At 37.0% G+C, this 16,575-nt stretch overlaps 1 protein-coding gene across 3 annotated transcripts in view; it reads right to left on the reverse strand.

The window, feature by feature from the left end:
* sdk1a (sidekick cell adhesion molecule 1a) overlaps positions 1-16,575 on the reverse strand; it is a 479,647-nt gene that overhangs the window by 131,000 nt on the left and 332,072 nt on the right. For all 3 annotated transcript variants that reach the window (XM_067420064.1, XM_067420057.1, XM_067420048.1), the window contains 3 exons: positions 15,971-16,161; positions 7,487-7,570; positions 5,227-5,421 (listed from right to left, as the gene is read on the reverse strand). In XM_067420064.1, coding sequence (XP_067276165.1) covers positions 5,227-5,421; positions 7,487-7,570; positions 15,971-16,161 — 470 coding nt within the window. The remainder of the gene's footprint in view (positions 1-5,226; positions 5,422-7,486; positions 7,571-15,970; positions 16,162-16,575) is intronic.

The raw sequence follows: 16,575 nt of genomic DNA on the forward strand, positions 1-16,575 counted from the left end.
AGCGGCAACAACTTAAAGTAGCCCAATTCCAAGGGAAAATTGGCAATACTGATCACAATCTAGTCATTTTTTATAGGCTGAACAATATTTATACAATATAGCAATATTAACAATATAGCCAATAGAGATACATATTGTTGCAACACATAATATAGACTGCTGTAGTTTATACTTTTTTTTGTTTAAACCAATAATATTATGCAAAGTTGTTTTGTGAACTAAATGGATTATTCATAGTAGTCACATAATCACATTTTTTATGTTCAAATACATCCCCCCTTAACCCATTATTATTATGCCATTCATGTGTTACCGCCACCAAAAGTGTAAACATTGAGTTCCCCAGGCACCACCTTAACAATGGAAGCGGTTCACTTAGGTCTGTCAATCTCATTCCATCTCAATCTATAGTGTGTGTGTGAGTTCCATCTCAACTATACAGTATTTAGAATGATTTTTAGAACTATATCGTTCAAGCTACACTGCAGTAGTTTTTTCTTGTTTCTAGTCCAAACATCAAAAAACTCTTAAAACAAGAAGTATTACTAGACAAGCAAAAGTAATATGACTCTAAAAATAACTCAAAATTAAGAGTTTTTACTTAAAATAAGAAAAATAATCTGCAAGTGGGGTAAACAAAATAATCTTAAAACAACATTATTTTACTTACCCCACTGGAAGATTATTTTGCTTATTTTAAGTAAAAACTCTTAATTTTGAGTTATTTTTTCCCAAAACAAGACAATAATTTTTACTTGTCTAGTAAATGTTTCTTAATGCATTTTTTTAAAGAAACAAGACAAAAATACTAAGTAAGAAATGCAGTTTTTTTGCAGTGTATAATAATAACGATGACGATATAGTCTAAGAAATCCTAGCACACTGAATGTGTCCACATCACAACTATGACAATAACGGTTTCAGAGAAACAATTTAGTTGAAATCGTTTTCCCAGCTGATAAATGATAAAAACGACGGCCAGTTCATTCCATTCCGAAACCATTATGCAAAGTGCACACTTAGAATAAACAGAGCCTAATCGTTCATTTGTGTGTACACTAATATTGTTATTGTAATGGATATCTGTATAGTTATCATTCTTGGTGTGAACAGGCCTGTATTTGTGACACAGCTAAAGTATCGGACCTTTCATTGAAAGTTGTCCTGAACAAGGTATATGGAGGAATCCTGAAGTTAATTTCAATACCTTTTTAAGATTTTTTAAAGACCTTCTCAAAATATTTTAAGACCTCATCGCATTTCAAGTTCTAATTGCACAAAAAAGTGCACACTCCCGAATCATATCTACGTCTCTCATCCGGATTTGTGCCTTCAGGCGGGTGTGTTACATAGTTATCATAGCTATCATAATCCGGTGTACTGTATTTTGCGTACGTGAGTTTTTGTTGTAGATGGCTATTGCTGCGCGTTTAGCTAGAATGCCATACAAAACCAACCCATTGGGCCACTGAATCTGCATTAACGACAACAGCTAGGGCAACAGCCTTAGTCCTAATGGGTTGTTATCTTCGCTATCAAAATCCAGTGTTCTGTATTTTGCGTACGTGAGTTTTTGTTGTAGGTGGCTATTGTAGATGGCTATTGTAGATGGCTATAAAAAAATAAAAAAATAAAAAACCTTTTGTGCTGTGCTAATTAATTGAGATTTCTTACAGCTCTTACAGGTTGTTGACCTTGTTTGTTTCGTTGCTTCTATTACTCTCCCCTTTTTTGTAAGTCGCTCTGGATAAAAGCGTCTGCTAAATGATTAAATGTAAATGTAATCGGCAACAAACTTTTAATAAACAGTTGTAGTCGAATGTAGACTTAAAATCTCTATCGTAGGCCAATTTTGTATTGTTTATATTGCTTATATGTTTTGCAACATATGGAGGGCGACACATCACCTAACTGCGCATTTCACAAAATACATGATGTCACCTGTAGACAGCGCCCACCAGGGACGAAATTAACTTTTTTCAAAGTCTACCACTCAATGTTTTTACCAGTCACTTTTTTGTTTTTAACTGACAATGTGTAACTGCATGTGAAAATTAATACTACAAGCTCTACAATACTTAAGCAGTTTATTTATTCTCAAGTCTCAATGAAATACTGACGTTTTCTCTTTCTCGCTTATACACACACAAAACATGAACTGAATACATTTCATTAAATAAGTAGGGCTCTGTGCGCTCTTTTTTTACCTGGATGTGGCATTTGGATGATTTGTGGTCTTTTATGGCTTCCAGTTTTATGGTTTTTAGTCCCAACAATGAAACTATTAGTTTTGGCATGTTCTGAAGTGTGTTGACGACATACCGAGCAAAACATTGTCAGTAGGGATGAACCGAAATCAAAATTCTTGTCCGAAACCAAAAAAAGAAGACACCAAAGCCGAAAACCGAAAAATAAAATTAAAATGTTTAACTCGACCATTAAATAATAATGCACATGCCTACTGGCCTGCAGAAAGGTACAGAAATTGAATAAAGTAATCAAATGTAAAATAACTGCATATTTAACTGTTTAAATGAAAGATTAATCCTTATTAAACTTACAAAAGTTATTCAATCAAGAGCATTGTTTAATGTCAAACTAAATATAAGGACATCACTCAGGCAGCAGTAAATGCTACTGCGCCTTTAAGACCTGATGCAGGGATATGCTCGTCTTTCTCGACTGTGCATACTATACAGTTCACTTAAGGCATATTCAGACTATGTCTGCTTGGATACTCATCAAGATGGACATGTTGACATACTTCTTGTGTGAGTTTGTCCGTTTAAGCGCAAGACTTGAAAGAAAACTCAATATTCGTGCACAATATTTCTCTTTCTCACAGAGCGCGCGAGTCTCACAGTCTTCACGCGAGTAATGACGGAGAAAACGACTGGTCATATGCGCACATAAGGCAGCACTCGCATACATTGAACAAAGTTTACAAAGAGGTGAAACAGCTCGGTAGGCGAAGCGAGTTTACCCTAGCCTGACAAGCCAGACCCACATCAAGATGTTTGGTCTGGAAACTCACTATTGACAGGGCTCAATCCGAGGGGCGGGATAAACGGTTGTCTTTCAAACTCCCTCTGCACGCGATAGGATAGAGCTACACCAACCAGAGCAACGAAGGTGAAACGGAGCTTGTTGATAGATTAAACATTCGGCGTATCCGGTCGGCTAAACTCCGAACACATCTTCCCTTCTTAAGAATGACTTCAGTGCCGTTCTTTGTTCTTTTCTCAGAGAAAAGCTTAACTCCAAGTCTTCCAGAATCGCAGTCCAAGCTGATTCGAAAGACCGCCGTCGTTCGCCAGTTTCTGTGTTTACTAGAAGCACGCAAACGCAACTCGGCCGTCGTCATTATGGCCCCGCCCGCCGACTCTATGCATGATGTGGTTGGCCCGTCCAGATTGAGAGGAATACAGCTCAGAAGGGTATTGAGAGTTCCTAGATGACACTTGCGGGCAGATTAAATTTGCTGCCGCTAGGGTGCATCTAGATTTCTAGGCTAAGTTTACCCGCTACAACTCAAAATCAGTCGCATTTGGCTGGTGGCGGGTACTAATTTCCATCCCTGGCGCGCTCGCTCCAAGCCGATCTCAGACTGAGCGCCCCGTTGTTTCTTAATACTTATGGGGATGAAAATAAATATATTCATAAATACTTTTTTGGAGTCAAACTCTTTTGACAAAGCTTGAACAAAATACTTTCAAAATGTAAGACTTTATAAAGCCGTGATAAGACTTTTTAATACTTTATAAGGGTCTTAATTTTCCCAAAATTAATTTATCACCTTTTAATACTTTTCAAGACCCCGCGGGTACCCTGCCTGAAAGACAAAGAAATCCTAATTGAATAAGTCACTTGTACATATACAGTGAACACACCTGTGGCACACATCAGTTATAATGCTGCACATTAAATAACAGACAGTAAATAACTAGGAAAACATGAAAGAGAGATTAACAGCCTCCCACTAGAGTTTAACAACAGCCCAAAATAACCCATTATTGTTCCATGTCTTGATTTATTTAGGACACATTCTACTAAGTATTTTCGCATAATTAGCATATATAAAATAAACCTCAATATCTCTTAAATTCATGTATTCTAAAGGTTTATCAGTGCTACTTTTGCTAGAGCACTTGAACTGTACATCCACGCAATGTTCCACAATTCAAAATCAGAGGAGGTATGTCACTGAAAATCAACATGCTCAATATATGCGCCGATGTTTTGTACAACGTATCATTTCTCTGAGATAAAGGCCTGGCGAGTGATTATGGACCACACTAACATTTATCCACTATACTTGTCCTTGATCTCTTTCGCATGAAACAGATCTATATTGGAATAATACAGCTTGCAGAAGAACTAACAGCTTTGTATGAATCGCCAGTCAATGAGCGAGTCTAGATATGCACATTCAACTTGCAAGGAGAGATCTTCAGCTTCAGATTTTTTTTACTTACTTATTAAAAACTTTTTTTAATGGCTGAAATCAATAGCTTCATTAAAGTCTCCTTATTCAACATTTTTATACATTTCTATTTTTATATTTACTCTAAAGTCATCACCTTATTAGTGAATGTTTTGTACTCTAAAACAGTATTAGTTTTACATTTTTATTTTTCTACATTTTTCTGACCCTGAACAAAATAAGGTTATTGTAAAACAAAACGAAAAATTAAAAACTTTAAAAAAATATTGTTCTTTTTAATGAGCAAGCATCATTCCCCAAAATATTCTGCACAATCACGGACAATCGAATGATTTAAAGGTCAATGCGGCTAGAAGTTCAAATCATTACGGCAATCTACATGCAGTAAATATGTGCAGTCGGGGCTGTGGTAATTATCTGTGTGATGAGAGTGCTCCTCTGAGGGGGTCTTAATGTCCTTATGTACAGATCAGGGCAGTGCCCTGACAAACACTACGATGTAATCAACTCCAGACAGGCCTCTCCACAGGGAGCTGTTGCATCTCTTATAGAAAGACGTGAGAATCACATGTCCATAGATTAGGAACAACACATCTGCCATGCGGAGGAACTGCTGTACAATCGCTGGCTAAGAGAAGGTACATTTTGCAGCTGGTAATATCTAATACCCTTGGCAACATCTTGAGTATGTTTGTGTTTCAATAATTGATAACAGTGAGTCTGGAAAATGTGCGATAAAGAATGCATGACGCCCCCCTGTCCAGTCTCGGGGTCAGACTCACTCGTGACGTCCAGATAAGTGTGGACCTGAGCCTCTCCGGCCGAGTTCCTGGCAAAGCACTGGAAGATTCCGGTATCGCTGGGATGCACCTTCCTGACCTGAAGGCCCATGCTGGAGATGACCTTGTAGCGAGGGTTGTTGAGTTTACTGAGGGGCACAGCATCTTTATACCACTCCAGCTTGGGCATAGGCACCCCTGTGAGTTAAAAACAACATGATGGGTCACAATGAAGGTCAGTTGAAGGTAGCAATTGAACAGTTGGGTTCAGGAGGTTGAAATTAAATTATAAATGTAACCTGGAAATAAAAAATTATAGAGAAAAAAAAGTGTATTAAACATTTTAAAAGCTTTAAAACTGAGACAAAACTGCAGTTTACAGAAAGTTAAAAAATTGTATATATATATATATATATATATATAGAGAGAGAGAGAGAGAGAGAGAGAGAGAGAGAGAGAGAGAGATTCAGCATGCACAATTATATATCTATCAACATGACAGACAGACAGACAGACAGATAGACAGATAGATAGATAGATAGATAGATAGATAGATAGATAGATAGATAGATAGATAGATAGATAGATAGATAGATAGATAGATAGATAGATAGATAGATAGATAGATAGATAGATAGATAGATTATTTTAATAAATTAGTATTATCGATCATGTGACTTATTCAAGCTCAGAATGCTCTTTGGATCGTCACAAATCCTGCTGGAGGGCATGATCATCAGATTTACACAAACCTGTTGAGGAGTTCATGCAGCTTGAGTGCTGCTGTCACTGAAACTAAACAAAGCTAATTGTTCAAACTAAAGCAACCTGGTACTGTTGGTATATTGTCTGAGGCAGCCTTATATTCTATAAACTTTCCAGTTTCAGTGAATCCATTTTGCTAACTTGAAATCACAGCATGTTTATCCCCATTCTTCCCTTTGGAAGCAGTGGCCTGTGCAGTACAAAGCAACACAGACTGCGTTGGTATTAACACTCTTTCTTTATTATACACACCCAAAGGTCTAATTTTGAAAATGCTGGATGCTCCCTTTGTAGGATATAAAAAAGATGAAGTGTCAAGTGGAAATGAGATGATCTGAGGCCTTAAGCCTGCAAACCGATTCGGCTAGCACACTTCTAAGAATATTCCGGCAGCTTGGAAAAGTGCACTCTCGGGGGGAATGATTTAAGTAACGGCTGAAAGAGCTAACATAGAAATCATCACTCGTTGTGGCTCTCGTCTCTATCAAGAGAAGGCCACCAGATTGTACTATTCAAACTCATTTAGCGCTCTTCGCCTGTGCTTAGCGGCTGTATCAAGCTCCACTCAGCACCAAACAGCCGCAGACTTTGCTGTGCAAATTTTCTAAGACGTATCAAAAGAGCGAGGGGCTCTGGGCATGTGTTATAGTCTTTTCCTTGATCCTTTAGAGCTGGAGACTTCTGATTCTGCTCTGGAGAGATATAACTTCTCAAAACAAAAGGATTCCTTTCAATCCAGCCACATAAAAAAGTGAGAACGGTCCCAGAAGCAGCACATAAGAGAGGTAATGGATTGATTCCACTTTCTGCTCTTGAGGATACGGCAGGGTGACTCGCTTGTTTTTATTTCTCGCAGCCCATCTGATGCTGAGGGATCATTTTTACCCCTCGCTGAAATTGCAGCTGAGCCGAAGCTGAACCTCAACGGACAAATATCATAAGCACGGTTATAAGAGTTGGGTCGACTATCCATTTCAGCACTATTAGAAAGCTAGAGAATATTTCTGGCAGAAAGCCAATACCATTTCATTGGCCATTTTCCCACGCTATAATGATAATGGTTTAAGTCCCTTCCCATCAACACCTAATATCTCACAGCTAATCGTAAACTCTTCACCACTCGTCCGAAAGGCTGCCATTTGTCTTCAAAGAAGGGATGCTGACATCCTCTAAATGTACAGATTTTATAAATCACCCCACAACAGGGCAGGGCACAACATTTGGGGTTGGTTAATAGACCCGCATGGTGCTCCTAGGAGTTCATCCATGATGTTGGATGGCAACGCAAAGAATGCAATGCGAAAATTGCTATGAATGCCTTTATGTAACTAAGATTACTGACTACAAAAGCTCTGAGTGCTCGATAAAGCGTATGGATCAGAGTGGGGCTGAAGTGTATTGTATGTCTATTGTGTGTCAAGCATATCGGAGAGTATACTTTTTAAACCTTGAATCAATCCAAACCCCTTGGTTTAAGTCCGGCCCGTAAAGCACTCACCTCGAGCTTGGCACTGGATATCCACACTTTTCTCCACCTCTCCCATCATCTTCCTCCTGGGCTCAGCGGTAAAATAGGGCGCCTCTGAAAAAGCAAATAAGCTTATTTGAGAACACTGACATCTCAACCGAATACAAAAGAATGACGTTTTCGAGGTACTGAAATTCGTAAATGGCTTCAGAAGTAATCGAGTGATTCAAGCAGTGGAATTCAATGTATTTTCTTAAAAATTGTATTTTCCTTTATGGGCGTGGGGCAAATGTATTCCCTTTTTAAATGGAAATGGTAAATGGACTGCATTTATATAGCGCCTTTATCCAAAGCGCTTTACATTTTTGCCTCACATTCACCCATTCATACACCGACGGCGATGTCAGCCATGCAAGGCGCCATCCAGCTCATCGGGAGCATGCTGGGGTTAGGTGTCTTGCTCATGGACACTTCGACACTTGGTCAGGTGGAACCGGGGATCGAACCACCAACCTTTCGGTTTGTAGACAATCTACATGAACCACTGAGCCACTGCCGCCCCTTTTAGCAACCAAATGCTTACCGGAGCAAAAGAAATGAATTCATAAACATTGTCAAGATTGAAATGCTTGGCTTCTGCTTAATGTAGTCACATGTCTTCGGCAGTCAGACATGTGGAAGGGTTGCATTAAGACTGAGAGCACTGGTGGGCATGTTTCATTCACTTCACTCACCTAATGTCCTCTACTGTAATGTTTAGACTTCCTGCAGAGGCACAGATGGCCACTGCAACTTCACAATGCTGCAGCCTTACATTATAGATTTCATGCTTATAGAACATCTGTCATGAGTCTGCAATGAGGAAACTGCTATTTATTATGTTCACATTATATTGTAAAAAGGTATATCGGAATGTTTTGTTTTAAAGGAACAGTTTAACCATAAAATACAATTCATTAATTATTTATTCACCTCCATATTGTTACAAATCTTCTGTAGAAAATGATAGGAGACATTAGTAAGAGTGTTCATGCTGTACTTTTACACATGTAGTACATACTTCCTCCAAGTCTTTTAAATTAGTAGCTTAAGGATACACATTGCTACTCTAAATTTACTAATATTTTCGCTATACATTTTAGTTATTTCAAGGAACCAGAAATAAGCAAAATTTTAACAGGAAAATACACAAAACGAAGTTTAAGTTTATTAGTTCTGAACAGAAACACTCATTTGCTCAACTACCATTAACCAGTTAATATTGTTATTGTATCATTCTATTTAATGTTTTAATTGAATTCAAATAGTACAGCCTATGCAAATGTGACATTTATGCATCCTGCTCAGCTGTCAAGTCGTCATAGGTAAGTCGCTGGCATTGGATTTTGGATCGCAGGAGTTTTTCAGAGGATATGCCACCAACTGTTAAAGTATCATGGAAATAAAAAGCAGGTTATATCCAGCCTTGTGCGTTTCAAAATCGGCGGAAAGTGCAGGTTATGGTGAGTTCACACTGCCCGATTTTAGGTCAGATTTTGACTCGGCAACAGGTTTTGTGAAATCGCTGACATATCATAAGCAAATTGGTGTTTGTGCACGTGAGTAACAATCAAGCAGCGTGAATGATCAAAGACGATCAAAGAAACTCACAGAAGAGTCAACGACACCTGTGAGATATTTGGCATGCTAAATTTTTGGACCTTTTTCACCAGCAAATGGGGTGAAAAGTGGGTGACAATTACTAAGTCAAGTAGTTATGATGGTGAGGTGAACTAGGAACAAACTGAAGAGAAGATCAAAATCCAAACAGAAAGTTTAATAATGTTGCTCAGGAACAGAGGCAGCCACGACACACTCTAACACAACATTGACTAGCGAAAGGGGGGTTCTGAAATCCACTGCCGCTTTAATATACCTGTATGTATATATATTTATATATATTCTAATTAAATTCATAATCAAAGCCTTAATCAATATTTATCTCCCTACTATATAATTATAATGATTATTGCCAGTTATGATTTTGCTTAAGAGAACCACTGATTGTTTGTTGTTTTCTAAAGTGTGTATTTGGTCTCAGAGGCGTGACTGAGGGTCTGACTAAAGGCATCTTTACACAGCAAACGCGGCACAGAAACCGATTCTGAAGCGGCATAAAATCCCAAAAATGTGCATTTACAAAGACCGTTTAATCCTTCTCTGAAGCGGCATAAATGCATTTACACAGGAATTAAAATCGATCATTGTGTTGAACATTATTTAAAACTACAGTTTTAACAAAGTATTATAAATTAATTTAAAACAAATAATGAAATGTATAAAAAAAGACCTAAAATAAAAATACGGAATTTTAAATCGTTTTTTTCTGCCTTCTATAAAGCGCTTTTGATGTTTGGCATAATTCTGTAGGTCTACTGTAATTCTGCAAATCTTCTATTGTAGGCTACGGTATAGTTATTTTATATTTCTTAATAAAATTGTGCCTGATTGACAATGCTATAAAGAAAGTATAGCCTACATTATTACGGGTAGAATACCGCAGGATTAAAAGTGGTCCAAAGTTTTTTTCAAAGAAACAGAAAGTCACTTTAGAGCATTCACAACATGTAGGCTAGGCTACAGGGGCGTCGCATTCGTGGGGGATACACCCACTCTTTTCTCGGTGACAGGTTTCAACACCCGCTCTTTTTCTGCAGTTTTTCCGCAGTTTTGCACAAACACCATAGCCTACTGCAGTCGCTCCTCCATTTCTCTGGCCGCTCTGTGTCTGCGCTCGCTGTTGTTTCGGTGCATATCGGACCTGTTCTCCCTGGTTCTGACCAAAGAAGAGCGATCTGGAATCTCCATTATAGCACCAGGCTGCATACCCCATCTCTCTGAGCCCATAGACTGTAAAAGTGGTCAGGATTGTAATATTTCCCCAAAACAAAGTTTAGTTCTCAGCTCGTATAACGAACCTTGTGAACAGAAAAACGTTACACACGTCAATCCATTACCGACGATTTTTGTTCGCGTCTTTATTAAATAGGCCTATAGCCTACAGACAGTTAGGCTATTTAATTAAAACAATGTTATAGGCTAATATTTAAACATAGCCTAACTATGACATTATAGTTTTCTTTAACCCTTTGTCCAACGAAATTAAGCACCGACGCATTTTGTTCCTTTATGAGAGCGGGAACAACTCACTCTGTAATTTTTTGCCATATGATACAGATAGCCTAGGTGATATACATAATTATAAACTATACATTTTCTACTTTTATGTCACAATAGCAACAAATATTCTGGGAATATTGTTTATGCACTTCATAATTTCCAAACGCTGTCTTAATTAATTTTTTTTATTATTAGGCTAATAAAAATGGTTTAAAAGCATTTCTAAATTCAGTTAATATTTCCAAAAAACGAATTTTCGAGCCAAAATAACGAAATGGTACAAACTACCACCATGCAAATTAAATTTAGCCCTTCTCTGGCAGTTAGGCTATACCCGATGGGTAACGAACGGTAATAAGCTAAATGTTCTAAATAAATATGCACATAGCCTAATAATAATGATAATTAAAAATTAAATAAACTCAAATATTCTACAATGTTGCTTATAGACAAATTAGCCTACAACCATAATGATTGAGTAGCTATAGCCATTTCAAGTTGTTAGGCTGCACTATGCCTAAGGGAAAAATCCAAACTTCAGTCTATTTTAACGACATGTAGGACAGCAGATAGAATATATCAGAAAATATCAAATCTAATATAAAATATCATTCTCTCCAAGAGATTATGATACTGGGTTGCACAGTGACGCCGATTGGGTTAAGCATTTATCGTTTCTGAGGGGAAATGTTGCAGTGCGTTGATCTGCCAGTCTCAAAGGAAGATTACAAACGAGTACAGAAAGCATTTACTTTAATTCCTAGATAGTTTGTCTCCTTGCTTCTTCTTGATTCTCGCGCCTAGTGAGCTGGCTGACAGGTGGTTGTCATGACAATGATGTAGTTTAAGGCGGCACAGGTTCGCGTTCATTTACATTGAATCAAAAAACGCTTCTATGTCGCTTTTGATACTAGGGGCCGAGGTGGGTCAGATCCGGCATATTTTAAGTCTGCTTTAATGCGGCATCGCGTCTTTACACAGAATTTTGAGCAGACACAGACCCACGTTAGACCCGCCTTAACTCGGCTGTGTAAAGATGCCTTTAGAGATGTGTGACATGTAACTAAACACGTGCAACAAGGTGTCGTGTGTTTGGATTTTGGAGGCATCACACACCCCTAACATGCCAGGAGTGCAGAAACAGTGTTTGCTCACTTAGCCCGGCTTCCAGATATTAAATATGGATTTGTCTTTCATTTAATTTATTATATTTTATATTTACTTTTACTGAACTAAAAGTAAAGAGTCAAGATGAATATTGCCTGTACTAACGTCTGTATCTCTCACTGAGAGAATGTTACATTCAACACAAAAGAAAACTGGTGCAAAGTCTCAAGTGCAGAGAAATGATAATTTATTATTAACATAAATACAAAACAAACACCCTTGAGGGGGCAAAACACATAATAAACATAAACCAAAACCCAAAACATACCACATAGTAGTCACGGGGGAAACGGGAGACGCAGATAGTACAACGATCCAACAAAGACTGACAAACACAAGGAGCTTAAGAAGGGAAGAAATCAAGAGGGAAAAGGTGGGACAAATTAAACCAATAACAAGATAACGGGGGGGGGGGGGGGGGGGGATGTAACACTATTCTGTGTTACAGATCAGTGTTGAGAATGGTGTACAATTGGAAAACAAAATGGACATTCTAAGATATGGGTGGACTTGCTGTTCTGGGCAAGCTGGTGCCTGCTCCAGACCTGGAAGGTCACTAGGGGCCTAATTCCGGGATTAATTGACAATGTGTGAAAATTTACCATGACTGTGCATTTGCTCTGAACCAAACAGAATAATCCAGCTTGCAGTAATGACATGGACAGACCTTAAAAACAGTATAACTGTTGGGACAATTGTATGTACGATAGGCAGGGCAACGAGACGGGGAGAGACCCACATGAATAAATACTATAGTATATTATAGTAAAATTACAGTAAAATTACTCCAGTAAACACTATAGTGTTTTGAAACATACTATAGTAAAGATACTACAGTAAATTTTTGTATATTATAGTATATTATGGTATTTATTACACGTTAATTTACTGTTGTATATTTACTATAGTAATTTTGCTATAATATAGTATGTTTTCATGTGGGGAGGGAGCGTGGCCTACAAACTCACTGTGAGACTTGAAGCTGGCTTCTGCTGATGAAACTGTAAACTATTCTTAAGTAAATCTTTCTTTTAATTAATTACACTCCTGACTCTTGGTCTTCATTTTTCACTACTGGTCATAAATTGTTAACCCCTAACACTAGACAAAGACTGAAGGTGAAGGTGCACAAAATATTTAACCAGACACAGTTGGGACAAATTAATTAACAAGGGTAACCATAGGAACAATGGATTGGCAGGAAACTGAACAAAGAAACATGGACAATTAAAAATACAAACACAAACATAACTGTAACATATGAATCATTATGACATATATATTACAGTGTCAGCTTCTATGCCTGAGAGTTTAATAAAAAGAAACAAAAAAAATCAATTTAGTAAAAGAAGTTTTCAAAATACCTCCTTTTTCTCGAAGTTAAGGCTGCTCTGAGAACAGTTGATGTCAGAAGTAAAGTTACAGTGGAAGTTATTTTTGTTTGTTTTTTTGCACACAAAAAGTATTCTTGACGCTTAATAAAATTGAGGTTGAACCACTGCAGTCATGTGGACTTTTTTATCAATGTATTTCCTACCTTTCTGGGCCTTGAAAGTGTTAATTAAATAGCTCGCAGATTTCATCAAAAATATCATAATTTGTGTTATGAAGATGAATGAAGGTCTTGGAACAACTTGAGGGTGAGGAATTAATAACAGAAATTTCATTTTTGGATGAACTAACCCTTTAAACCCTGCATTTTAGGCGTAGATCTGGTACAAAGTTGTCCCAAAGTCACAAGCTGTCTTACCCCTAAGGGTTTTTTTTCTGTGACAGTGTCATTTTTGGGGAGGAAAAGACAGAAATTGATATGTGATGATTCATTTTTTATGATAAAGTACTGGTTAATATGCTGAAGCAACTATAAGTTAACTATTTTTTGTTTGATTTCCTAAAATGTATAAAGACTCTTTGCTCTGTTTGTGTGAGTATCCTGATCAGCCTGACAACAGCAACATTGACTCGACCAATGGCTTGAGTTTGGGGCTGGTCTATCGGTTTGTCTGTCCAATGGCAGATGAGGGGAGTGATGCAAAGTTGTTATTCATTGAAAATTAAACAAAATAACACTGATTTGGAGTGACAGAGTGAGGTCAATAAAATGTTCAGTTTTGGGTAAAGTATTCCTTTAATCAGTTATTTAGATGCTTTAATCATGAAAATCGGGGCGAGAAAGCACATTCACTGATTTATTTTCTATGAGCTATTTCATAGATCTCTTTAATAGTTTTACAAGAAATTAATCTCTTATAATGTACAGCTTAAGAGAGACATTATTGTAGAGATTTACGCTTGAAAGACATAACTCTGATGCGTGTTTCCTGAGAAAAAACTCGCAGACCATCAAAAATCTGAAGTGCATTTTTTACACAAATAAGATGAATAAATGCATACTTAGAGATCTTGAATATAATTCAGACACCCAAACAGTCACTAAGCTCCTGACTTATGTGCAGCGCCACACTGACAGCCCACATTCATCAATTCACATCCACTCAGTCTTTCCCAGTGTAATATATTCCTCCTGTTACGGATTCGTCTGTCTATACATATGTATTGGACTTCACATGGTGCTCAGAACACCTGTCAGCTGGACTCTCAAATGGACACCAATGTGAAGTGAAGAGAAGGCATAAATATTTAATATGCTGTTTAGCTCAATGGGCTTCCTTATATAACTGTACAGAAGCAATGCTGCCTGTACTCGGTATGTGTTAAATATATGCAAATACAGGAAATACTGCTGAATTCAGCCTGACACTTACATTAATCAGAGACAATGTAAAACAAAATAATAATTAAGGAATAGCTAATTAAGAAATTGAGAATCTTGTTGTATGCTGCTTTCTCTCGCTAAGAGACGAAGACCAATTTGAGCAATGAATAAATCTTTGGCATGATACATGGTTCACAATTGATACTGTATACTACAGTAAGCCTTACCGTTACACTTCATTTCGATGGTCCACTTTAAACATCCTTCTAGTAACCGTCAACTGCATGTCAAATAACTCTAATTAAAGTATTAGTAGACTGAGTTAGGTTAGGTGTTAGGGTTTGGGTAAGTACAATAAGTTGACATGTACTTTTAAAGTGACTTATAGTCAGGAGAATGTCTGATGTGCAGCATCAAAATTAAGTGTTAGCAGATATTAAGCTGACAGTTAGTTGACAAGTAGCTGTAAAGTAACGTATGGTTAGTAGAATGTCTAAAGTGGACTATTGAAAAAGTGTTTTGCTGTTAAAGTGTATTACACCATAAAAACGTATTTGTCAGTTAACCTAAATAATGTGTGTTGTGTAGTAATATCAAAATTTGTTCAAGAATATTATTTATTAATTACATTATTATAAAAATCATGATATTATTATATTATATTATATTACTGCTTATATTATTATAGAAAGATTATTATATTAAACAACAAATTACTGTTATTATAAATCTTTTTTAATGTTTTATGATCCAACATAATATTATTTAGGAACAGATAATAATAATAATAATTAGTATTATTCACTATTTAATATAATTAATAACAATAATAGTGTGTCTATACTACTACTAATAATGACAACACCTCAAATAATGATAACAGTATAAAATAATAGTTTTACATTTTTATTGAACACAATAATTGTACGTGTAAGATAAATTTGAGGTACCAATCTATTCTATTACCTTAACGTTGTATTCCTATAACACACAAAAATGTTTGCAGATGCAGCATCCTTTTTTATAATGCATTGAGCTGTCCTAAAGATATGATGCCTCCAACATTTGTCTCCTTACACGCTGCTATTTCAACAAAATAGTACAAATTATGTGCATTTTCTGTTTTTTAAGTAAATCAAATGACTTGGAAATAGGTCTAATGGCACTTCAGGGGTGTGTATTCAGGATGATCCTAATGTGTAGAATTACCTGGTGATATTCTCACAGAGCGCTGTGACCGATAGCTGTAATGCCTGAGGCTCTCCTAAAAGCACTTAGCTCAGCTAATACAGTGTGTAATTTGAGGTTTTATGTGCAGTAATGTAGTGCTATACCTATCAGAGGGCTTTGCTGTTCATCACTCCCCACTGAGTGGAACTATTAAGATGGAAGATTTTCTCGGCAGACGTACAGCTGTGAAAGCATTGTATCGGAGAGAAGAAATGGAGCTTTTATTGGACAAGGTGCTTTACCTGTGATAGCGAGGAAGGCTCTGGCCTCCGCTGGCTTCACACTGCTGTCCAAAAGCGAGGCTTCGCACACGTACATGCCCACATCGGCACTGGTCGGGTTGATGATGGTCAAGCGTCGGCCGAAGGAGCCCACACCACTGGCCACTTCCACGCCGTTTCTTCGCCACAGCAAAGTGAGCTTCTCAACCGGACTGTGGAGAACAACAGTGCAAAAATAGGATATACTGTTATTACTAATTCTGCTTTTCTTAGGAGTATGTCAGTTTTTATCGAAATTGTGACCAGTAGAAGAGATAGTATAACATGGTATATCTTTGTTTTTTAAAGAAATAATTATATAATTTTCAGCAAGCACACATTAAACTGATCAAAAGTGACTGTAGAGGCTTCAATAATCAATCAAAAATAAGCAACACATAAGAAAAATGAAGGTTATAATGTTATATGTATTTATGTGTATTCATGCATTACAAATGAAAAAAATAAATAAAATAAATAAAAATAAAATAAATAAATAAATAAATAAGCAGCACAACTGTTGATAATAATAATAATCATCAAAACATGTTCAATGCACTGGAAGTGTTACTTTACCAACTATTATA

This window comes from Pseudorasbora parva, chromosome 2 (genome assembly GCF_024679245.1).
Source record: "Pseudorasbora parva isolate DD20220531a chromosome 2, ASM2467924v1, whole genome shotgun sequence".
Taxonomy (NCBI): Eukaryota; Metazoa; Chordata; class Actinopteri; order Cypriniformes; family Gobionidae; genus Pseudorasbora; species Pseudorasbora parva.